This window comes from Sander lucioperca, chromosome 13 (assembly GCF_008315115.2).
Source record: "Sander lucioperca isolate FBNREF2018 chromosome 13, SLUC_FBN_1.2, whole genome shotgun sequence".
NCBI classification, from domain to species: Eukaryota; Metazoa; Chordata; class Actinopteri; order Perciformes; family Percidae; genus Sander; species Sander lucioperca.
Window position 1 is genome coordinate 5,139,420 of NC_050185.1, and position 25,548 is coordinate 5,164,967.

At 43.0% G+C, this 25,548-nt stretch overlaps 1 protein-coding gene across 3 annotated transcripts; it reads left to right on the forward strand.

Annotated features, from left to right (window-relative positions):
• Window positions 1–226: 226 nt before the first annotated feature.
• Window positions 227–24,694, forward strand: prdm15 (PR domain containing 15). Of its 3 annotated transcripts, none has more exons than XM_031310724.2 (24): window positions 227–340; window positions 956–995; window positions 1,140–1,233; window positions 2,973–3,126; window positions 3,259–3,411; window positions 5,392–5,497; window positions 5,600–5,665; window positions 5,868–6,077; window positions 9,655–9,858; window positions 10,295–10,389; window positions 10,472–10,559; window positions 11,954–12,121; window positions 13,615–13,709; window positions 13,883–14,014; window positions 14,752–14,892; window positions 15,539–15,702; window positions 16,674–16,753; window positions 17,710–17,829; window positions 17,979–18,110; window positions 18,287–18,370; window positions 19,647–19,822; window positions 19,936–20,016; window positions 22,616–22,837; window positions 23,814–24,694. In XM_031310724.2, exons 1-24 carry the CDS (start codon window positions 242–244, stop codon window positions 24,357–24,359), a joined length of 3,450 nt encoding a protein of 1,149 aa, XP_031166584.1. In that variant the 5' UTR covers window positions 227–241; the 3' UTR covers window positions 24,360–24,694. The 3 variants fall into 3 exon arrangements, with proteins under 3 accessions (XP_031166584.1, XP_035864907.1, XP_035864906.1); XM_036009014.1 differs by lacking the exon at window positions 23,814–24,694 and adding an exon at window positions 22,916–23,319; XM_036009013.1 differs by lacking the exon at window positions 227–340 and adding an exon at window positions 373–774.
• The last annotated feature ends 854 nt before the right edge of the window (window positions 24,695–25,548 follow it).

Genomic DNA, 25,548 nt, shown 5'->3' on the forward strand with positions numbered 1-25,548 from the left:
TACTTCTGTTCTTTTACTTGAGTATGATTTTAAATGCAGGACTTTTACTTGTGGTGGAGTATTTTTATGTAATTGATTTGATTACATTATATAAGGTTTGTGGTCATTCATAAGAAAACATTCACACATTCAAGTACTTTCCCATATCTTTTTTTGTTTAGTAAACTAAAATCTCTAACTTCCTAATTAATGCTTGATTGAGTTGCTCTGTATCGCTTCTGACGAGCCTACATTCCCCATAATGCATTCGGCGCAGTTCGTTTCCGGTCTTGCGCCGTTTCTGGAGCGGATTGGAACCCGGAGTCAGGATTCGCTAAATGAAGGGTCTTTTGCAAAAAAGGTAACGTGTTTCCTTATAAATGTACACCGATTTCCTACAAAATGGCGACGCGGTTGTGTAGTAAAGGTGCAGCTGGTGTGTCCGGTTCGCTGGGGGGTTTCCTGCGCCGCCTCCACCGCTGACTGCTGGCCGTTGAAGAGCATCGACTCCGGTTTGGTGGTTTTCGTCTCCGGTCCATCCGCCATGCCGACTGTTCTTTGTTACATTTTACTGAAGAGGAGCCGCTCAGATCGGAGTTAAAACCCGGCTAGAGTTTGGGAACAACTCAAATCCTGGATCCCATCTCCAGCACGGAATGCATACGTTAATATGCATGCTCCAACTGTATCGCTTCCACCAGAACCCAGTTAATGTTGTCATAATACGCCACCGTTTAGCCAGCTCAGGACATCTGATGCATGCATGCGATATAGCTGAAGTGTCCCAGGTGAAATGTGTGTATGCAGGCTTGGAAGTTGAATTACATTCTTTCTCACACACACACACACACACTTAAAAGTATGTTCCTTCATAAGTGAACATTCTGTAGGACTTAATCGCTGGTCAGCTCCCTCCTGGCCTGGCCTTGTTCCCTATTAATGACATGATATTCTGATCTTCTCTTCTTATTTTTAGGTTGGCATAATGGCTGAGCAGACGCCAGATGAGTTCATCTGTGAGTATGAATCCAGCCCTTACTGTACTGCCAGAATGTAAGTGTGCCACTGGGCTGTGGTGACAGCTGTGATGTGTGTGTGTGTGTGTGTGTGTGTGTGTGTGTGTGTGTGTGTGTGTGTGTGTGTGTGTGTGTGTGTTACAGGGTGTGAGGACTGTGGCCAGTACCATGACTCCGAGTGTCCTGAGCTGGGACCCCTGGTGACCGTCCAGGACTCCTTCGTCCTTAGCCGGGCCCGGTGAGTGACAACTCTAAGTGTACTGGACTTGACTGACCGCAATCAAGATAGTGATTCCACCCATCCATTCAACTTCAGTTCATTTTCTAAGATTCAACCAGAGAGAGATTCAAAAACGTGAATTCCTACTAGCTGCAGAAGTGTTTAAACTGACCCTGGCCTCTATCCTCCTCATGGTCGGAGGGTTGGGATGAAAATACAAAGCTTTTACAAGTGTCATGTTATTAATAATGTAGACCTTGAAGAGAGACTGTGTGAGTAAAGAGCCCTTTGCAGATGGTTGCAATCTGGCACTCTTAAATTCCCTCCCACACGTGCTAAATTCACATCTTCAGGCAAATCCAGTTTTCAGGCAGTTTTATTTTTAAATGCCTGAGAAGTTAGTCAGTTATTGAATTCATATAACACCGTGCTAACGACCAAGGAAATGATATAAGTTACTTTATGATTTTGTTGTTATTGCCATTTCTAGGGCTCCAACTAATGATCATTGTCAACTATACAATGTCAGAAAATGTCTTGTTTTGTCCACAACTCAAAGATATTCAGTTTACTGTCACAGAGGAGAGAAGAAACTAGAAGATATTCACATTTAAAGGTCCAGCGTGTAACCTGTTTAGTTGTTCATTATCAAAATCTGTGTTGTCCGTTCACAAACTTGTCCTTTTTCATGAGTATTTACTAGGGATGTCCCGATCAGGTTTTTTTGCCCTCGAGTCCGAGTCATTTGATTTTGAGTATCTACTGATACCGAGTCCCGATCCGATACTTCTATAAAATATAAAAAAAGAATAAAGAAGAGCGAAAAAATAGATCCAGGATGTTCCTTATTTTTTATTTAATTCACCATATTTTAACATTCAACAACTCTGTTAACAAACAGAGCACTTCTGTTACATATCTCACAGTTTGCTATGGCAATGTTGTTGTCATCAACTTTATAATACCTCCAGACCGCAGACATACTCGCGCTTTCCGCTTCAAGCTGCTTCCGTGTTCTACTTTGCCGGCATTTAACCAATAGCGTCTCTGCAACAAAGTGATGTCATGCCGCATGCGTTGCTGTTTCTGTGTGGAGTCAAAAGGGTCTAACTCTGTGCCACCGCATAACTATAGATGTGTTAAAAAATAATGAGAATATATATACACATATATATCCGAGTCCTGATCGGGAGGTAACGTCCGATTCCGATCGAGTCTGAAACCACGTGATCGGGCCCGATTTCCGATCACGTGATCGGATCTGGACATCCCTAATATTTACCACCACCATCAATTCCAAGTATTCCTTTTGGCTTGAAATTTTACATTTGCATTCGCATGAACTGCGGTAGATGCTCCATATTCATGCTCCATCTTGAAATACGTTAGCTGGTAAGAGACATACAGGACATACTGCTCTGCCTTTCACGTTCTCGCTGTCACATGATAAACTCACAGGTGCTGCTAATGCTGCTAATGGGTATCGTAGCTTCCCGGCCCCGGCAAGTTTAAAGAAGGAAACATGGAGGACCACACGTATTCAAAATCCAAATTTCAGGAACAGGACTCTCTCAGGAGAAAAAAGGATATTGAAAAGAGCAAGAGACCAGAATTTTGACTTTCTTTCTCAAACGAATCCTCTAATCGACCGTCAAATCAGTTGCCGATTAATTTAATAGTTGACAACTAATGGATTAATCGTTGCAGGTCTAGCCATTTCATAACAATCATACTAAGTTGTTGTTGTCCTGGATCAGGTCGTCTTTACCAAACAGCCTGGAGATCAGACAGGTGGCTGACGGCCACGAGGGGGTGTTTGTTCTGCGCCGGCTGGTCAAGAGGACCCGCTTTGGGCCCTTTGAGGCTAAGAGGGTCCCCCACCTGGATAAGGAAGGAGCCTTCCCTCTTAAGGTGCAGCCTGATGAATCCTGAAGTTAACATGTAGAGCAGACCCACTTGATGCTCTGTTCTATTATAAATGGATGGATGTGGTTGTTATTTGAGCTTCCATTCTTGTTAATCCTTGCTGATGTAAATGGGCAGATCTTCCAGAAGGATGCCGTGGTGGTGTGTTTTGACTCCAGCAGTGAAGAAGACTGCAACTGGATGATGCTGGTGCGACCTGCCACCGACCACAAACACCAGAACCTGACGGCCTACCAGCAGGACGAGGACGTGTACTTCAACACCTCCCAGGTGCGTGTGTCCCAGGGTTATCATTGTCGTTTTTGTCATCGGTTATCGAAAGCCTTGGGACTTTTTCTTTGATCTGCTGGTCTCACAGCCTCACGGTGAAAGACAGAAACAGCCTGAACAATATACAAAACCTGCTCTAAAAGTATTGGCGTGAAACAAAGGGATTTAAATTCTCTTTGTAATCAACAAATCTGGCGCAAAGCAGCGAGCATTTTGTCGTCTTCAGATCATGTTCTTCAGAGTGAATTCTCTCTGTTGCCATTAAGACGTCGTTATATTTGACCTGCTTTTAAAACTAATCGCCACTCTAATTCTTTTATCCCTTCTGCAATTCGACTTTTAAATGGATAAAATCAATTTTTTGTTTATTATTTATCTACTCTCCAGGGTGTGGGCCTATATGTAGGCTTGTGTGCTGTTATGTATGTGTGTGTTGTCTGTAGCAGCTACTACTACTACTACTCCTACTCCTTTTCATCCCATATGGGATTGCATTGGGTCCCTGGCAGCATGTTGGGCCTCTCCCCATGACGGATTCATCTGTTCCAGCTCTTGTGTCACAGTGCGCCAGGTGGTTTTGGGCCTCCCAGTTTTTCTTTTGCCAGGTGGTGTCCATCTTAAGGCGACTTTTGTGATGTGGTCCTGCTCCATCCTCAACACATGTCCTAGCCATCTCAGGTGTCTGTGCGTAATCTCCTTGGTGATGCTCCGGCTTCCCGTTTTCTTGTACAGTTCATTGTTGGAGATTTGGCAGATCTGGCATATACGTCGGAGGCATCCATTATGGAACACTTCCATTCTCCTCATGTCTGTGGAGAATGTCTGTAGCTGCTCTTAACTAAATTGCCTCTTGTGGGATTAATAAAGTTGTTGAATTGAACTAAAATGAAAATAAGTAGTGAAAAATATCCATCCATCCATCTTCGTCCGCTTATCCGGTATCGGGTCGCGGGGGTAGCAGCTCCAGCAGGGGACCCCAAACTTCCCTTTCCCGAGCCACATTAACCAGCTCCGACTGGGGGATCCCGAGGCGTTCCCAGGCCAGGTTGGAGATATAATCCCTCCACCTAGTCCTGGGTCTTCCCCGAGGCCTCCTCCCAGCTGGACGTGCCTGGAACACCTCCCTAGGGAGGCGCCCAGGGGGCATCCTTACCAGATGCCCGAACCACCTCAACTGGCTCCTTTCGACGCGAAGGAGCAGCGGCTCTACTCCGAGCTCCTCACGGATGACTGAGCTTCTCACCCTATCTCTAAGGGAGATGCCAGCCACCCTCCTGAGGAAACCCATTTCGGCCGCTTGTACCCTGGATAGTAGTGAAAAATATTTTTAGTGAATTGAAACTAAATAGAAAAACTATTGCCATGTTAAAAAAAGCAATGAAGATCAACTAAAACTGTACATAAGTCATTTCAGTATTAGTTTTTTTTTAGCCATAATATGTCACTACTGAAAAAAAGACAGCCCGAATTTCCGTCGACTCTCGTGACACTGAACCACAGAAATTTAACGGACTTGACATGAGATGGCGCTGTGCCGTAACTGCTTCACATCAGACACTAAAGTAGCGCAAAGATTATGGCTATTCTTCCAACCATGTATTTGTATGTATGTGTAGCTACGTACTTCAGAGACATTATACCTGGCCCTTAAGAAAAACAAACTAAAAATAAATATACAAAAACTGAACGTAAACCTTTCTGGAAACCTGAAATCAAACTAAAAGTACCTGTAGCAAACCCACTCTGGAAACTAAACTCAAACTGAAATGAAATCCACAAGTCAAAACTAAAACAAAATAAAAAAACAAATGTGAAATGTAAAACTATTATAACCTTGGTGTAGCCGTCCTCAACCTGAGCCCCTCATAGTTTGCTGCTGCTGTTTGTTCTAGAGTCCAGGGATTAATTTAGTCATGCTGCTCACTCGTCTCTAATAGGAGGTTGCTTTATTCCTCCCTGCCTCTGCTGTCTGTTTCCCAGGATGTGCTCCCAGGAACAGAGCTGAGGGTCTGGTACGGAGCTTTCTATGCCAAGAAGATGGAGAAGCCCATGCTTAAGCCTCCACTTCAAGCAGCACTTCCCCTAGGTAGATGACATCACACAGCACTGATGCTGTTGTAGCGTGTCATGGCAACAGTGCGAGTTGTGTCTTTATAGTTTTTTTTTTTTCTCTCTCTGTTTTACTCAGAGGTGACGGAGCCCTCGGAGAAACCTGGAGCCCACATGCCCCCAGTGGCGGAAGAAAACAATGCAGGTGAGATCACTCAAAACATCCATCCCCTCCAGTCAGTACATCCTAGAAATGTCCTCTTCGTTCAGCAAGAAGGAAGCTAAGTCCCGGGTCATGTCTGGGTCAGCTGTTTCTCCAACAGGCTGTTGAAAACTTCTCTAAGCTGAGGAAATGCCGTGCCACGGTTACACGCTCTGATTCCCCTACTACCTTCTGTTGACCACAGGCAACATGCTGAGTCATGGCGATGAGGTGCAGACAGCAACGATGCTTCCGGTCGACCCACTCCTGCCCCAAGAGGAGAGCCTGGTCGGCCCGGGTGAGGAGCAGGGCGACCCCCCTGCAGCTCAACCGGGCCCCAAGAGAGGGCCGGGCCGGGGGAGGCGAGCTAAGGGACGCAGGCCCAGAGCTACGGCTACAGCCAGCAAAAACAAAGGTGAGCTCCGTATCCTGTGGAGATGAAGAGCTGTAAAATTTAAAACATCTTTGTGTCAGCCCATGAAAGAGCAAAAGCTTCCTTGGAGACTCACTATCCCGGAGACTTAGATTTTTCTGAGATGGATTTCTTTTTGTGATTAACATAAAAATGTTTTATTTATTTTTAAAGCTTTAGTGTGTAACTTTTTGACATTAATGAACGTCTGTTACATTCAAGCCATTGCCAAATGAGTTGCTACAAAGCTAATTAGGACTATCAGCTCCACACAACTCTCTCTGTATTTCTCAGTATGGCTATGTTTAAAAAATGGTGTCGCCCGGTGGATTTCGCACACAGAAGCTCAAATGAAGAGTCCATCATGTTTTTTTAATCCTCCGTGTCCTCCTTGGCTACTAGGAGGGGGAGTGGGGGTGGTGCGCGATCGGTGTTTGGTGTTTTAAGCCCCCAACGTCGTCTTCCGGGCAGCGCTGCCTGGAAGGCCCTAGGATTGACTTAAAGTCGATGGTCGCAGCCATAGACTGTTAGTATTAATGGACAGAGCATGTGTGACGTCACCCATTCATCATCATTGGTTTGTGGAGATCTGCTAGGAGTCGTCGAGTTTGCCGTTACGGGCGCAGCCATCCTGGTTGAGGATGTGGCGATTTTAGACGAGAGGGAGGAGTGAGGGAGGATCCACGTTACGTTACACACTTTCACTGTCAACCACATCATAGCCACGCCCTAAAACACCCCCTGCTTTATCGCCAATTTTAAAATCGAGACCATAATTCAAAAAATGAACATCATTCTGTGTTGCAGAAGACTTAAAACTAGCAATTGAGACCATAAATTCATTATGAAAATGTTTACTGAGGTAATAAATCAGGTGAGAAGTGGGTCACTTTCTCATAGACTTCTACAGAAACAGACCTCCTTTTGCAACTGCACGTATCGCTGTCGCCCCCTGCTGGAATTCAGATAGAAAGCAGGTTTAAGGAGTCTCCCCCTGCTGGAATTCAGATAGAATGCAGGTTTAAGGCACTTCCGCATTTGCAGCACTTCACCAAACCGGATGCATTGTCCATTAATATTATACAGTCTATGGTCGCAGCGCTGCCTTGAAGTCGACGTTGGGGGCTTAAAACACCATCGAGCTGCACGATCACAGAAGGCTTGTATCATGTGGAGGCAACGACAGTGTTGTCATTATTTAGAATTCCTCATGGGGGAGACAGAAACTATGCACTATAGCTTTTAAACAACACTCAAAACATAAATAATCATTAAACTAGTCTGGGCCCAGAGATGGATTTCTAATTGTGATATCAATTAGAACTCCATCTCAGAAAAGGCAAAGGTGCTAGTTATTCCTCTGTAGTCGCATTTCGCAATGCAATACAGCTCTCACCTTTTTTCCTCCACTCGATATCACTGCATTATCACTGACACTCTGTCTTCTTACATGTGTAGCACATAACTCTGAACAAGCTGCGACAGGTTCAGGTACATTCTGCAGAGGTTGATTCCTAAAAAAAAAAAAAAAAAAAAGTTGCAAATATCTGAGGTAGTAGGAGATGGAGCAGCTTGGTGGAAGGTGAATGAAGTTATTCCCGTAGTGCAAAATTAGAGAATCTAATCTTGGTCACAGATAACAGAGCACAGCTTCATGTCTTTGTTATTTTAGCCATGGGTGCCAGGGATGGCAGTGTCTCAGTCGGTCAGGCCACAACTTTGGTCCAGACTGAAATATGTCAACAACTACAGGATGGATAACATTATATACAGACATTCATACACGATCCCCAAAGGATGAATCCTACTGACTTTGGTGATTCTACTCAAAAGTTTACTTTGTCGTAGGGCTGTGCAATTAATCGAAATTTTAATCACCATTACGATTTTGGCTCCTAATGATAACAAAAACATAATAATCAAGAAAAACAATTATTTTGCACATTACGTTTGGCAAGCAAGCTGTTATTTTTTCTTGTGTTCTGAATGAAAAATGTTCAAATGGGAAAGGTATGAAGGGAAATTTCACAAGTTTAAGGTGTTTTTACTGTTGATTTAGTTTTTTTGAGTTCAATAAATGCAACATCTTACAGCCTTACACAGCTACTAGCGTGGCTGTTGTTGATATACTTTTTCTTTGCATTTTGATTTATAGTTATTTATATACATTTATAGTTACAATTAAATGTATGGCTCAACATGGACTGTGTTATATTTACTGTCATTATAAAGAATACAGTTTCTGGTTCAACTGTAAAATATCATCTCCAACAGTATCTTCAGTAACTACATTTAAATGTCCTATGATATGCTGCATTTTGGATGCTTTTATATAGGCCTTAGTGGTCCCCTAATACTGTATCTGAAGTCTCTTTTATATAGACCTTAGTGGTCCCCTAATACTGTATCTGAAGTCTCTTTTATATAGGCCTTAGTGGTCCCCTAATACTGTATCTGAAGTCTCTTTTATATAGACCTTAGTGGTCCCCTAATACTGTATCTGAAGTCTCTTTTATATAGACCTTAGTGGTCCCCTAATACTGTATCTGAAGTCTCTTTTATATAGACCTTAGTGGTCCCCTAATACTGTATCTGAAGTCTCTTTTATATAGACCTTAGTGGTCCCCTAATACTGTATCTGAAGTCTCTTTTATATAGACCTTAGTGGTCCCCTAATACTGTATCTGAAGTCTCTTTTATATAGGCTTTAGTGGTCCCCTAATACTGTATCTGAAGTCTCTTTTATATAGGCTTTAGTGGTCCCCTAATACTGTATCTGAAGTCTCTTTTATATAGGCCTTAGTGGTCCCCTAATACTGTATCTGAAGTCTCTTTTATATAGGCTTTAGTGGTCCCCTAATACTGTATCTGAAGTCTCTTTTATATAGGCTTTAGTGGTCCCCTAATACTGTATCTGAAGTCTCTTTTATATAGACCTTAGTGGTCCCCTAATACTGTATCTGAAGTCTCTTTTATATAGACCTTAGTGGTCCCCTAATACTGTATCTGAAGTCTCTTTCCCGAAATTCAGCCTTGGTGCAGAATTCCAGCCACTAGAGCCAGTCCCACAATGAGCTTTACTTAGGATGTGCCATTTCTGTGTCTGTAGATATTGAGGAGGAGAGGGAGGGGGGGGGAGGGGGAGCAAGGTGGAGGGTGGGGGTGTGGCCTTGACCAACTGCTATTTTGCTCGTTTGAAAGCCATGATATCTCTCTCTTTCTCATGGGTGGGCCAAATTCTCTGGGCGGGCAAAGCAGAGAAAGGGGAGGTAACCTTTCTCCTTATGACCTCATAAGGAGCAGATTCCAGATTGGTCCATCTGAGCTTTCATTTTCTCAAAGGCAGAGCAGGATACCCAGGGCTCGGTTTACACCTATCGCCATTTCTAGCCACTGGGGGACCATAGGCAGGCTGGGGGAACTCATATTAATGTTAAAAAACCTCATAAAGTGAAATTTTCACGCCATGGGACCTTTAAGGTTCTTGGCAAAACTGTTTATGTTTAAAGAAAAGAAGAGGATATCTGTCTATGTATTGTTATTAGGTTTCTGGTTGACACTGGATTGCTGATGTGTGCAGATGTGAAGCCCTCGGTGGAGAGCTCCAAGCCGGCGGCCCCAGAGGCAGCAGCAGCAGGGAGCAGCAGCCTGCGGAGCACCGCTGACAGCGGGGCCGTCCCCAAGAGACACAAAGCCAGAGAGCACAAGAGGGTGTATCGCTGCTCCCTCTGCAACAAGGTCTTCCAGAACAGCAGCAACCTCAACAGACACATCCGATCGCATGGTACGTGAAGATTAGCCAGTCGAGAAGCTACTTTTGGCTTTCAAAGCAGTGTTGCTCTCTTTCTGAGACGGCACGGAATTCAAATACAGTGACATTGGGAATGATAAGATAAGATAGACTTTATTGATCCCACACTGGGGAAATTCCCTTGTTACAGCAGCTCAGAAGATTCAAACACAACAGAATAAGAAAAATACACATTAAAGGTGCTCTAAGCGATGTTGGGTGGCGTTACTTCTTGTTGACGTTCGAAGTATCTTCAAATTTTCCTTTGGGCCTGGCTGCAACCGCTTTGGTGGGTGCCAAAAACCCTGAATAAAAGAAATAATATTAATATGTACACTATCAACACCTCTATTACAGTATATTCAGACAGTAAATAACAATGGGTGAATATTGTGAGTATTAAGGAATCCCTTCTTGCATATTCTCCCAGGTGATAAGCTGTTCAAATGCGATGAGTGTGACAAGTTGTTCAGCCGCAAGGAGAGTCTAAAGCAGCACATCTCTTACAAGCACAGCAAGAACATGGTGAGTAGCACTCCAAGCTGTTAGCTCAGGAGAGTTGACTTCCCCTGCTAGTTCATGTGTTGATGTGTCTTCTTTTTACCAGCCTGACCAGGACTACAAATATAAATGCAACACGTGTGAGAAATCCTTTCGCCTGGAAAATGCCTTAAAGTTCCACAACTGTCGGACAGGTAGGATAAGGCTTTATTTTTCCTTAAATAGGAAGTTATTTCCTTGCTTTACCCTTTTTTGAAAAATGTTTCTGATCAAGTGGGATGTGTTTTTCTTCAACTTTCTGTTTATTAAACAATTTTAAACACCAACATGCATTTCTTTTGTGTTTTAAATCCAGGCGTCTCTAAGGCCCTGTTTACACGATGACGCTCGCGGGTGAAAACGACAAAATATTTTATTGGATGTGCCTTTTGTTTATACGGCGACGGCGTTTTTGGGGCTTAAAACGCGAATAAGTGAAACCAACCTCCAGAGTGGAAATCTTAAAAACGCTCCACCGTCGCGTTACTGTCTAAAGGGTAAAAAACGCAAAAGTCTGAAGACAGCAGGGTGGAGAGAGACGAGAAAAAGGCGTCTAGGTAGTCTGTTGTTACGGAGTAGGCTACAGAAATTATAGGCTCCTGTTATCTAAAAGATTTTCAATGTAATGGCTCAATATTTTTAAACGATTTCTACAATGTGGATAAGGTTGTTATAGTTCGATGACCATATGTAGGCTATTAATTTGAGCCAGCTGCCAGAGTAGGCTACAACGTTGCGGATGAAGAGAAAGAGAGAGAGCAAGTGGCAGCGGCTAGCGGGCAGCGGTCTGTGGCTAGCGGCCAGCGGGCAGCCGTCTGCTTCACCCTCCTCTGCCCACTGCCTCTCGCTCTCAAGCAGCGGCTGAAGGGCTGCGGGTCTCAGGATATTGGTAGTGCTCCCGTGGGTGCTGTGCTGTGGCTTATCACGGTCGACTGTCGGTCATCATCAGACAAACATGCAACTCCACCTCCTCGTCTGTCCAGACAAAATTGTCAGCTTTTCTTGTTCGCTTCGACATGTTTTGGTTTCGCGCTACTAAGGAGAGAAGTAGAAGGAAGGTTCTACGTAGGCCGCGGACTTGGTGGTGTTGTGTGGCAGTGCCACCTAGGTGCCTGGTGTGCATACTACATCGCATTTCACACACTTGCGTCACCATATGCACGCAGAAAAGTCTTGTCTAAACGCAGAATAAAAAGTGAGAACGCAGCGCCACTTTTGCGTTTCTCTTCAGATCGTTTCCGTCAAAACATAGCCTTATTCTCCTGTCCGTCTCCTTACACTGAGTTGCATGTTACCTCCAAGTTTACTTATACACACACACACAAACACTTCTTACTCATAACCATGTACATCATATTTTCCCATAACTGCATCATTTTTAATCCTTTTACACAGAGCAAAACCAACAAGGTAACAACACACACCAAAAGATGTAGAAGCCATATCATTGGCATTAACAGCCACAGCTACCCCGCATCACATACAGTTACATAGAATAGGACATATGAGATCACACCGGATTCAATGAATTCCATCTCCTTCACTCCAGACGACAAGACGTTCCAGTGCGACATCTGCTCGCGGTTTTTCTCCACCAACAGTAACCTTTCCAAGCACAAGAAGAAGCACGGTGAGAAGCTCTACTCCTGTGAAATCTGCAACAAGATGTTCTACCGCAAAGATGTGATGCAGGAGCACCACAGGAGGCACGGTGTGGGTGAGGCTACATTTACATTGCTACCTTTCTGTTTAAAAAAGAAATATGTTTTGCTACACCTTACACCTACACCTACACCTACTTACACCTCGCATCCCCCCTGCTCTGGCGTTTCCGAGTCCCTAAAGCGGAGACGTGAAAACACGTCTGACCCCGTTCTGGTTTGGAATCTGCGGGGTTGTGATGCAGTCTCAACGGCCGCAAACAGAGAACTTTGGCAACACCGACACTTGACGCCAACGTTTTCGCCGCCTGATTGGGTCTTATCGGTCATGACGTCTCGTTCTCTGAGACTACACGTTACGTTACCATGGCAACTACCAGCAACCTTTTTATGCCCAGTATACCAGAATGTTGATGAGATGTGCGCTTTGGGCGTGTTCGTTTAAACGGATATTCGTTTTTCCACTGGAGCTAAAAACACTTGAGATTTGACTTGACTTGAAAAAGCACGGAGATTGCTTTTGGCTCAAACTCTCGCTTAAAAACCAAATCTTAGCAATGTCAATGTAGCCTGAGTCCCACAAGAGCAGAGAGTCCCACAAATATTGACTTTGTGTTTAGGTGCATCATTCACAATAGGGCTGCACAATATATAGTTTTTTTTTCATCGTCATCGTGATATCAACTGGCGCAATAAGCGCATCGTGAAAGGCTGCACCATATCGCGAAAGACACTCAGAGGTTTTTTGTGTAAGTTGAAAGAAAATATCAGCAGAAAACTGCCCTTTTAAAATGTAGCTCTCTAATTCTTTTCTTAGTGGTGCCTTTTTATATTCAATTCAGTGTTCAATTTGTTCAGTAAAAGAATGTTAGAAATGATTTCCTATTCAACAAGTAGCAGAATACTGAAAGCAGCAGAAAGGCAGAACTAAGTGCACTTTTATTCTGTTTATTTATCACAAGTAATATCGTTATCGTGATATTCAACAACGCTATCGCGTATTTCCCACATATCATGAAGCCCCAATTTACAATTAAGGTGAATTTCCTTCAGAAATATGGGTGTTGGTGAAAAAACTATAAATGGTGGATGGATGTTTTGTTAATTCAGATCATTTGTTTTCACAGTCTGTTTCATGCACATGGCAATATTCACGGGCAAATACATCAACAGATAACATAAAGACAGGTATATAGACACAACGACACCGGATCTATACAAAGTCAGCGAGGTAGTTTATTCAGCAGACTACTTCCACAGCGAGTTCTTCTACACCTCAGAGTCCTGTATCTGCGGCCAGATGGCAGCAGTGTAAAGTGTGGATGTAGAGGGTGATTGGTGTCATTGACAAGGTGAGGGCAAGGCGTGTGATGGCTCCATCGTTCAGGTCTGAGATGTTGGGTCTAGGGGAGCTGATCATTTTGTAGGCAACGTGTGATCTTGCAGCAGAGAGCTCCACCTTGCATCAAACTATGTCACCATATTTCTCCTGTTGGGCCTTTTATTTAAGCTCTTTAAGCTGAACTATAACCCCAATGCATCTGGACAGGACCAAAGCACATGAAGAGAGAGGAGCTGGAGGCCAACGGAGAAGAGGGGAGCAGGTACAGGAAGGAGCCGTCCCCCTGTCCCATGTGTGGCAAGGTGAGATTTTAATGTCATTCATGGCAGCAGGTCAAAAGAACTAAACGTAAGTGCTTCCTGGTGGATTAAAATGTACTGTGGGGCTTCAGAAATACTTGGTCTGTGACGTGTGTGTGTGTGTGTGTGTGTGTGTGTGTGTGTGTGTGTGTGTGTGTGTGTGTGTGTGTGCATAGGTGTTCTCCTGCAGGAGCAACATGAACAAGCATCTGTTGACTCACGGCGATAAGAAGTACACCTGTGAAATCTGCGCTCGCAAGTTCTTCCGCGTGGACGTCCTCCGAGATCACATTCACGTTCACTTCAAGGTGAGACAGTTCACTTTCACTAATCAAAGGATCTCAGTACATTTACTCCAGTACTGTGCTTAGGTACTATTTTAAGGTACTTTATAGTAGTAGTATTTTCTATTACTTTCTACCTCTACTTTAATACAATTCAGACTTTTTACTGCACTGTGTTTAACTGAGGTTTTATACCTTTATGTTCCTAGTTTCATTGCACAGTGAGATTAATTATACAAATTATAATCAACAAATTTTAATGTGTTATGACCGATTTAAGATACAACTTTATTGATCCCTGGGGGAAATTCAAAAGCTACCCAGCAGTATCTAAAGTTGTTAAAATTGAAACATTAAAGTGATGAACACATTAATGCATCAGTAATTATAATCCAACAATATGCTATTCTTTTTTTCTGAGACGGGCCATTCTGCATAAAGAGTACTTTTACATTGGGTACTTTAAGTATATGTTGATGCTAATACCTTTGTACTTTTACTAAAGCAGACTTTTTTGACTGCAGGACTTTTCCTTACAGTATTTCCACACAGTGATATTGCTACTTGCTTTTTAGCCATGCTAGCAGGGTTGCCATGGATGAAACTAAAATGGTCCATGTTAAATGAAGTGGTAGATGTCACTGTGGTTCTCGAATAGCTCCTTAGAACATACATGTTTCAGTAAATTTGGTTTGGACACCCTGTCTGGATCTCAGCTGTCGTTGAGCTGAATCATTTCTTAGGGTTGTGTTTGTTTCCAGGACATAGCCTTGATGGACGAGCAGGAGAGAGAGGCCTTCATCAACAAGATTGGCATTTCAGCAGACGACAGCGACGAAACGGACGACGACGAAGAGGAAGACGATCCCGAGCACCACAAGTACAACTGCAAGAAATGCCAAGTAAGCTTTGTCCTGGAGATGGCCTGCAGACTCCCACACACACTTTGACTCCTTTATGGTATTCACTTGTAATGTAATATCCAAACAATTCAGCGAGTTGAAGCACATTTTAGATAATAAGACATGTTTTGTCTCTTCCAGCCAGTTATCTTGAGCAGAGTGTTCATTGAACGTTACAGGCTGAAAGTGTCAGGTTTTGAAGAAAATTTGGATGGTGCAACAAGGCAGGCCTGCTTAATTCTTTTAGGGAACGATTGTAAAGATTTACAAAGAATATGTTGACGGCATTTCCTCTCTAACTGGGACGTTTTGGGACCGATTGGTGGGATTGTTGTGGACGAAGTACACACTGAGATATTAAATAACTCACGTTACTGTATTGTGTGAACAGTTAGCTTCATTTAATATTGTATGTGGCGTTTTCTTTTGCGGGGAGCAAATGTTCCACCAAAACAAGTTCCTTCCCGAGACTATTCAGCAGAGCCACCATCGCTGCGTCCTATCCAGGAGTGTATGCTCCTGTTGCCAGACCTTACTCCACAGGGCTGTGGAGGTCTGGCAATGCGAGACTAATGAGCAGCACGTATCTTTTGTTTTTCACTCACACCCACACAACATTCCTGAGCTCCCTTTTCTGTGTCTTTAGCTGTCATTTGCGAAGGGCAAAGAGTACCTGAAGCACATCATGGAGCAGCACAAGGAGAGGGGGTACGGCTGCGGGATCTGTAACCGACGCTTCGCACTGAAGGCCACGTACAATGCTCACCTGGTGATCCACAGAGAGCAGCTGCCTGACCCTGCAGTGCAGAAGTAAGCACAAAAACATATTCTACTGCTCATTTGTGGTTGTGGTCTTTATGTTTGCTTAGCCTTGTCCAATCAAGGCTGAGTTAATGGATAGGATGGAGACTCTCAGCTGAGGTCTGTTGTATACTGGTTATATGACAAAATACTACAGATGCTATTTAGAAGTGTGCTGATGAGGAGAGTCCGTGTGAAAGCCTTTTTTTTTTTTTTTTTTTTTTTTTCATTCCTGAGATGTAGATAAAGAGAAGCAGATGTGTTGGAGTATGCATTTGAATGCAGCTGCAACTAAATATAAGGAAGGGGTTGTTGATCATGTGTACACTGAGGCTACATCTACACTTTGTCTATTTCTGTACAGTATTTCTTTTGCTATGTTTACGCCTTGCGTCCACACTACTCCGGTGATTCCGAGCCCCTAAAACGGAGACATTCGCTAACACTGCTGCCCCAGTTTTTTATTTTGAAAACAAATTGCTTTGTAGTCTGGACGGGCACAAACAGAGACCTTAGGTAGGCTTACATACCTTTCAGTAACAGTTCCACCTCGTCGTCGGTCCAAGCTAATAAATCCCTGCTCTTACTTTTCGCCATTGTTGTTCTATCGTCAAAGTATTTTCTGTATTTTCAACTTATACATCCATGATTTTCAACCGCAGAGTAACATCAGAGACCTCAGAGAATCTCCGGTGCACACACATGCCCAGTGTGTGTGAATGGTCATGTGATGAGTGCTGTCAGACGTGTGAATATGGATGGAGATTAGTTCTGCTGCTTGAGCTAAAACTCTTGAATGGGCCAAGATCGTTTTTGTCTCTAAATGCTGCTTAAAAATGAAAACTTAGTAGTGTAGATTTAGCCTAATTGTAATCTCTATTGAGAAAGTTCAGTTCAGGATGTATAGTAGCTCAATGCAATACAGTACCTCAAAGTATATGGTCTGTAATCATTTCAAATCTGCTCATCTGTCCTAAAAGGTACATCCACCCATGTGAAATTTGTGGCCGGATCTTCAATAGTATTGGTAACCTGGAAAGGCACAAGATCATCCACACTGGTGAGCACCAGCCTGAGAGCAAGTGTTCTGCATCAAATGTTTGTCCCATTATGTGTGTGATCGTGGACCAGTTAATGTTGACGTTCCTGAGGTAATGTCAAGTGTGTGTGTGTGTGTGTGTGTGTGTGTGTGTGTGTGTGTGTCTGTGTCTGTGTCTGTGTGTGTGTGTGTGTGTGTGTGTGTGTGTGTGTGTGTGTGTGTGTGTGTGTCTATATTCGTGGGGTCCAACAATCAGGAATCCAGTATACTTGTGGGGTCCCGACAGCTTTGTGGGGCCAAAATGCTGGACCCCACAAAGTTAAAGGGCTGTTTGAAGGTTAAGACTTGGTTTTAGTATTAGGGTTAGAATTAGGTTATGGTTAGGGTGAGGGTAAGGGTTAAGGTTAGGCATTTAGTTGTGATGGTTAAGGTTAGGGTAAGGGGCTAGGGAATGCATTATGTCAATGACGGGTCCCCACAAAGTATGTGTGTGTGTGTGTGTGTGTGTGTGTGTGTGTGTGTGTGTGTGTGTGTGTGTGTGTGTCAGGGTTTTTATAGTAAACTAACATAAGCAGTGAAAAATATTTTTTGCAAACCTAAAAATTAAACCCTTCAAGAAAAACTAAACTGAAACTATACTGCCAGGGTAAAAAAAATAATAATATACTACTACTGAAAAAAGGAGTCCGCATGAGTTTCTCTCGTAACACTGAACCACAGAAATTGAATGGACACAAGATGGAGCTGTGCCCTAATTTCTTCACATCAGACACAAAGATTTAACATTAAACATCGTGGCTATTCTCCAACCATGTATTTTGTATGTAAATGTAGCTACATACTTCTGAGACATTATACCTGGCCCTGACAAAAAGACAGAAACACTCTGAAAACTAAACTAAAATGAAAAGTCAAAACTAAAATAAAATAGAGAAAAAAAACATCATTCTAAACTATTATGATCTTGTGTCATCCAGGGGTGAAGAGTCACGGCTGTGATAAGTGCGGCAAATCCTTTGCAAGAAAGGACATGCTGAAGGAGCACCTGAGGGTTCACGATGACATCCGGGACTTCCTGTGTGCAGAGTGCGGGAAAGGTCAGCTCCTCGCTGCTGCTGCTGCTGCTGCTGCTGCTGCATCATCACACGTCTCATTACTTTTTTCCTCACTATGTAAACGACACGATCAATACACAACATCTGATGTTTGGATCATCCCCATGTTGACTAGATCTCGTCCTGTGCAGGCATGAAGACCAAACACGCTCTGAGGCACCACATGAAGCTTCACAAGGGCATCAAAGAGTACGAGTGCAAGGAGTGTAACCGCAAGTTTGCCCAGAAGGTCAACATGCTGAAGCACTACAAGAGACATACGGGTCAGTCCAAATGTGTGTTACTGATTCACAAAAGGTGTAAGAGGATACAGACCAGTGCAATCAATATAACCTTAAACAGATAAAGACATGTGATCGCTACATGTGCATTTTCACGGGATGTTGACCGTGCAATCTTCACAGAAAGCACATCAAGTTACTGTTTGTTTTGCCCACAGGCATAAAGGACTTCATGTGTGAGCTGTGTGGAAAGACGTTCAGTGAGAGGACGACTCTAGAAACACACAAACTCATCCACACAGGCAAGTACATGTCAGGCCATGATAATAATAAAAAAAAAAACAATTGCAAGACAGTTATAAGCTAAACATGGGAGGCTGTTATTTGTGGTTAGATAACAACTGATTTTGCAGCCTGATTTATGCAGCCAGAATAAAAAAAAAACAAAAGGAAAAGGATATGTTTAATGTAAAACACTCAAAGTTGAAGGGTGGAAGATGGATTGGTTGGGAACAGAGGGAAAGATGGTATCAATGTGAAGTATGAAGCCCAGAAACTGTCAAAATGTAGTAAAAAGTGATGCGTTGTGTGTAGAAATTTAGGCTAGGCTACCTGTTTCCAGGGCTGGATGCTAGGCTAAGCCTGCATGTAGCTTCATATTTACCACACAGACCTGCGAGTGGTGGCAATCTATTTATCTAAAAAACTTTTTTTTTTTCAAAAGGAAACTATAAGGAAAAAGTATTAGGCTTTATATTTCTCCAACTTTTTTTATTTAAATTTTAACAATAAGTGAAATACAACATAGGCCAAAGTGAACAAAGCATAGTTAAAACAGCATGTCACTTCCCCTCCAGTCCCCTACCCACCCGCAAACCAGCCCAGTTCAGGTCCAGAACAGATGGGGACACACAACACAGACCCATGCACACTGACAAACACACACCAGTAAGGACACACAACATCCAAAAGATAAAAGTAAAAAAGGTAGACAACTTAAAAGAGAGAGAGAGGAGAGAAAACAAAAAAAGGGGGAGGGGCAACTGGCATCAAATGGAGCACTCCAGAAGGAGCTCAGTCGTCCAAGTCAGGAGATAAGCTGAGGGAGTCAACGAGTTCTAGGAAAGGGTTCCATGTCTCTAGGATTGTCGAGATAGAGCCTTTCAGAGAAGATCTGAGCTTCTCAAGCTTCAAATTGTCGAGCACCTCTTCAATCGTGTGTGGCGGGGGGGGGTGGCCTCCAGTTGAGCAAGATCAGTCTCCAGGCTAGCAGAGATGTGAACACCAGGGCCCGCTTTAGTACAACAAGGAGGTCAGCGTCAGACGAAATGCCGAAAATGGCTGACAAAGGGAATAATTGGACCATAGGCTCTGCTAGGCTTTATATTTCTGTTTAATTATTTACCTAACAGTAATATTTATTGATGGATTCAGTCATATTTTCGACTATATTTTTTTGTTTTGTTTTTTTCTGGGCTCTGTAGCAAAGCTAAAGTAAAATTTTAAGGTCCTCCAGAAAGTAGTCTGCAAATGGTTTACAACTTACCCAGCCCCCCCCCCTCCTCTCTCTCCCTGCAGTGGGTAAGACATGGACATGTGCGACATGTGATAAGAAGTACCTGACAGAGTACATGCTGCAGAAGCACGTCCACCTCACTCACGAGAAGGTGGAGGCCCAGTCGTGTCACCTCTGCGGGACCAAAGTGTCCACCCGCGCTTCCATGAACCGACATCTGCGACGCAAACACCCCGAGGTGAGCCGAGTGCGGACAGTCATGTCGGGAAATGATCCGTGTGTTTTACCACACAGGCCAGTTGTTGCTGTTATTGGATCCAAAATGTCATCGTTGTCCTTTGTTCTCTCCAGGTGGTGTCTGTCAGAATGGATGAGTTTGATGAACTTCAGGAAGCCTCGACAATCAATGATTCGTCTATCAGCATTGTGCAGGTGAGATTGTCGTGGCTACAGCTTGACCCAATAGTTTGAAACTTCAAAGCTTCATTCATGCCATTGCCGTTCAAAGTCTAAATCAATATTTGAATGCTGCAGCCCTTGTTTTGCATGTCTATTCATTCTATTTAAACCTGGTATTTCTGTACAGTTGCAGATAAAGATTAGGCTACACAAATTTTTAGTATTATACCCATTTTAGAATAAGATTCCAGTGGTGTCTGCGTATTGTCATCTCAACATTTCCAGTAACTCCAGATGTTGTAAAGTCCGAAGATCAAATTGAACAAAGAGATTTAATCATTAACGAAAGTTACAACATAACAATTTTTTCAAGATTATTTTTTGGGCATTTTTAGGCCGTTATTTCCACAGGACAGATGAAGACATGAAAGGGGAGAGAGAGGGGGGGGAATGACATGCAGCAAAGGGCCGCAGGTCGGATTTGAACCCACGGCCACTGCGTCGAGGAGTAAACCTCTATATATGTGCGCCTGCTCTACCAACTGAGCTAACCCAGCCACGTTACAACATGTTTTTATCTAACAAAATATTCTGCTTCAATCCATATTTCTTGGCATTTAGCCTTTCAAAAAAAAAACATTTCCACTGCGGTCAAAAAGCTGCTTGCTCTGCCGCTTGCCGCACGCAACTGGGGAAGCACACCTGTACTAAGGGGGCGTTCTAGCAGCAATCTAACAGCACCATAAATTACATTTACTGTATATAACCACATTGAGGATTTTTTGGAGGATTTCTTTAGGGGAATGATGTCATAAAATATGGCAACAATAAAAGCTTCAGTCGAAAACCACAATACAAGCCTTGAATGTGAGAAAAATAAAGACATTCCGTACAGCCATAAACTGCATACGGCCCATATTGTGACATCGTATAACAATGATGCACATTATTTGGAGTAGCTATGGCCAGGAAGGGAATTCAACTAGACACTGATCATGTTGATAATCATGACGCTAGATTGTGTCTGACGTGGAAAGCAGTTTTGGCATGATTTGCATATCCAATCAATGAATGAACTTCCTCGTGGTGTGCATCAGTATGTTTGATTGCACGCTAAATATAGAACTGTCAGAGTGGAACTATGAAGAGTTCCTGTTTCTTCACAGTACGAGCTATGAATCAGGCAAAGTGTTACTGTAATAGCATTACTATGACTCCCTTTGCACCTGGTGTTCCATGCATCCTGCGGGACATGTTTGTGTTTGCAGAAAGACAAAATTAATACAACCTCCCCTGTCCCTGTCTATATCAGAGATCTTCAACAGCAGGTTCGGGACCCCAAATATGAAAAGAAAAAAACACATTGATGATAGGCTTACTGGCCTATAGGTAGGGTAATCACTAAGGTATCCACCCACAGATACAGTTCATCCTAAGGATTAACATTAAAATATGATTTATAAAATCATGCCAACAATAATTATTTTAATAGCTTATATTCTATGCACTAAAAATATTTGTATGTATAAAGGCTTTAGGCCGGCCACACATTATTGTAGGCTCAGTTTAATATGCAACTTCATTTTATAGTATACATATATGTAGTTGGGGGGTCCCTGCTCCGTCTCTCTTTTAGTTACTAAAACCATTGAAGACCCCTGGTCTATATGTCGTCATTAGGGCTGGGACGATGTGCTTTTGTACCGATTTGATTATTTCATGATACATGGGTGGCGATTCGATTTGTAGTGCGATTTTCATTTCTTGCGATTCTAGGAGTATTGAGTATTGCAGTTTTCTTTTCCTCCTTTGACAAAAAAACAAAAGTGGAATAATACACTTCTAGAGACAATATATCATGGGACATTTCTAAAAACTACTTGTTTTCTAAAAAGAATGCACATCACATGTCAGTCAGTCAGCCTGACATGTATTTCATTTGTAAAGAAGAACATTACATGTACAGTATTTTCTGCTTTTGCTCAGTTTTGCTGTAAACAACATTAGAGATGTTCCGATACTGGTATCGGTACCGGAACATCTATAATGTCGCTCCGATACTGCCTAAAACGCTGGTATCGGTATCGGGAAGTACTGGAGTTTATGCACCGATCCGATACCGTGTAATACAGCCCTAAAGAAAATCTACGTTAAAGTAGTTTATTTATGTTCTTCTATGTTCTCTCTGATTGTCAAACTGGAGAATAAAAGAAAGTTCTGTGGCATTCATGTTTCACAAAAAGTTTAAACTGAGCCAGACCGACAACAAAGATAGAAATGATATCACATCCATACAGATGATAGTGTTCAGCTGTTAAAACATAATAAAATATATGACACATTGGTATCGGATCAGTACTCGGTATCGGCCGATACGCAAGTTCAGGTATCAGAATCAGTATCGGGAAGCAAAAAATGGTATCGGACCATCTCTAAACGACATACTGTATGATGTCGTCACTGTCAGCGGTACCATATGAACAGAAAATATTTATCAATCATTGGTATATATAATAAATAAAAATAAGAATCAATTTTTTTTAAATCGTCGCAAAAAAAAAAAAAAATCACGATACATAGGATTCTTTTCCCCATCCATTGTCGTCACGCTGTGTTTCTCCTTCCTCCCCAGCCCGCTCTGATCCTGGATAAAGACGGCGTGGCTCAGGAGAGGCCCAGCCGGCCGCCCCGACACCCCAAGAAGAAGCAGAGAGTCCCAGCTGAGCCGGAGCTTTCTGAGTCGGACGAATACGTGGACTTCCCCGAACCGAGGCACGAGCCCATGACAGAATTCAACGCCGTCATCGTCGGCGACGAGCATGAGACCAGCTCGGCTGTGCAGAGCATCCAACAGGTACATATGACGATGTTCACTATTGTTATATTGTCATAGTAACATGTCCAATCTTCTTTTATCTTTCCTTTTCCAAAGACCATGAGAAATGGGCTGAAGAGAGACGGCAGCTAGTCCCATCCTGCTGATGGCCAGCATAATATATAAAGACGCACAGAAGCAGTGATGATAGATACTGTAGATAGATATAGATATATTACATATACTATTTGTTGTAAAATAATGCTGCTACCACCATTCTGACTCTGTATTACTGGGAGCTTGACTTTCTTTCTGTTGTTTTGTTCATTGTGGTAAAGAGCTATAAGATGATGTGATAATTGATTACAATATCAACCCAGTGGAATAAAATGTCCCTTTTAAAAGGGTCATCATTACATAAAACCTAAATCGCTTTCAGATATAACAATTCTGCTAAATTGACAGATGATGTCATAACATCACACTATCACATTAACCAGCAAATTATGACTCTATATACATATTTGTATTTCCAGGAGCAATGTAATAATTCAAGTTATTTTTATTTTATTTGGGGTCATTTCTGTGCCTTTAATGGATAGGACAGCTGATATATGAAAGGGGGGAGAGAGAGAGGGGGAAGACATGCATGAAGAGCCCGCTCTACCGGCCACCTACGTTATTTTTATATTTATATTATATATAACTTATTTAATATTATTAAATTATCAAGAAAGGGGTTACATCCCACATTAACTCATAATATGACGTTATGACACTCAAGATTTATTATATTTAACAGATTTGAATAAGTTGTTGATCCATTACATTATCCAACAGATATTATAATATCTGTATAACGGTAAATAAATGTGGTAGTAGTTAAATTAGTTTGCTTAAAAAAAAGGCTAGAATTGCTTGGAGATTACAAAAAAAAAATATATATATATATATATATATATATATAAATATATATAAATATATATAAATATGATCTGACCTGCTGCTGTTCCAGGTGGTGGTCCTGGCTGACCCCGGCACTCCATCAGCCTCCTCCCCCAGCAGCTCAGTGGGGCTGACCAACATCACGGTCACGCCCATCACCAGCCACGCCCCCGCGCAGTTCACCAGCCTGCAGCCTGTGGCCGTGGGCCAGCTGACTGCCAGCGACCGGCCCCTCACCCTGGACAACTCCATCCTCACTGTGACCTTCGACGCCGTCAGTGGCTCGGCCATGCTCCACAACCGGCCGGCCGAACTCGTCCCGGAGACGGTGGGTCCCGGCGGGGGCGCGGCGCCCCAGTCGGTCGCCCACTTCATCAACGTCACCACTCTGGTCAACCCCATGGGCCACCAGCTGGAGGCCCCGACTCTGTCCTGGAGGCCTGTACCGGCGGCTGAAGGCAGCCAGGTCACCCCCGTGGTGGAGGGGGCTCAGAGGGAGAGTCAGGAGGCCCAGAGTCAGGGCCCGGAGCCGGGCCGGCCCATCCAGAGCCAGCCGCCCACCCCGCAGCAACAGCAGCAACATAGCGGCTCTGCACAGCAGATGTTCAGCTACTAGAGCAGAGACCAGAGGTGCTGGTCACCTCACACTCACACATTGTAATATAGTAGAGTAGATTTTATCTTTATCTGTAACCGTGCAAGCTTTGATCACTGTCACCCTGATGCCTCTCCAGCCCCATGGAAGTGAATGAAATTGTAAAGATTTTTTCTTTTCTTTTTTTATACTGACAAAACACAGTAGTTGTTAAAATCATAATTTAAAAAAAAAAAAAAAAAAAAAAAGAGAGAAAGAGCTGGCACATTTAGCCAAAATTACTGACACTTCTCTGGAAGATTTACATTTCAAACCAAAGCAACATGTTGAATATTCAAACGCCTTACCAACCTTTTAAAAGCATGCATGCTTTCAAGATACATCTGCTGCTCAAAGAAGTCGATGAAAATGTACCAACCTGAAAAAGAAGACCCATTTGGTGCAGGGGACAGTTTAAGTGGAAACCCTTCTGTCAGGTTATGAGACAATAGGTAATGGTTGGCATATTCCTTAAAGTGGCTCACTAATGAAATGTTATTTTTTGAACGCTGTAAACTAATTATTGAACTGTTGGGAAAAAATACTGGATTTTTTTTGTACCATTATTTTTAAACAAAATACCTCTTTGAAATGGTTGTTCTTTTTATTTGTCTGCATATCAATTTAGTTTGGGTGATAACTGTCCTCAGCAGCCCGGCTGTTTAAATCGCTGTGCAAATTAGGGTGCCAATCGGGTCGCATTTTTCTGTCCGAGCCCGGCCCGCATCCAACAGAGCAGTAACCAAACCCGACCCGAACCCGACAGGCATTAAGATATTTATGTCCGAGCCCGACACAGTTAAAATCTCATTTTTTTTCTCACACTAATGACACATGTACGTTTGTTTGTGTGAAAAGCTTTTATTAAGCAACTGCAGGAAAGCATTCGGAAATGTCAACAGATGAGCGCATCAGCGCACACGGGGCAACAAGCGGACGTTAAAACAGGCGCGCGTAAGAGGCGCGCTGATGTGACCGAGCCCGACCCGAACCTGAACATTATTTCTAAATATCTGTCCGAACCCGCTCGGGTCAGGTATCCTTCCTTTAGTGCAAATGCCATCTGAATCCTGAGCTAACCTGCTTCTGTTTGCCTCGGCAATGTTAGCATCTGTCCTGGATCTCCTCAGATCTCAGACCAGCGAGCCTGTTTGTCCTCCAGTCAGTCAGC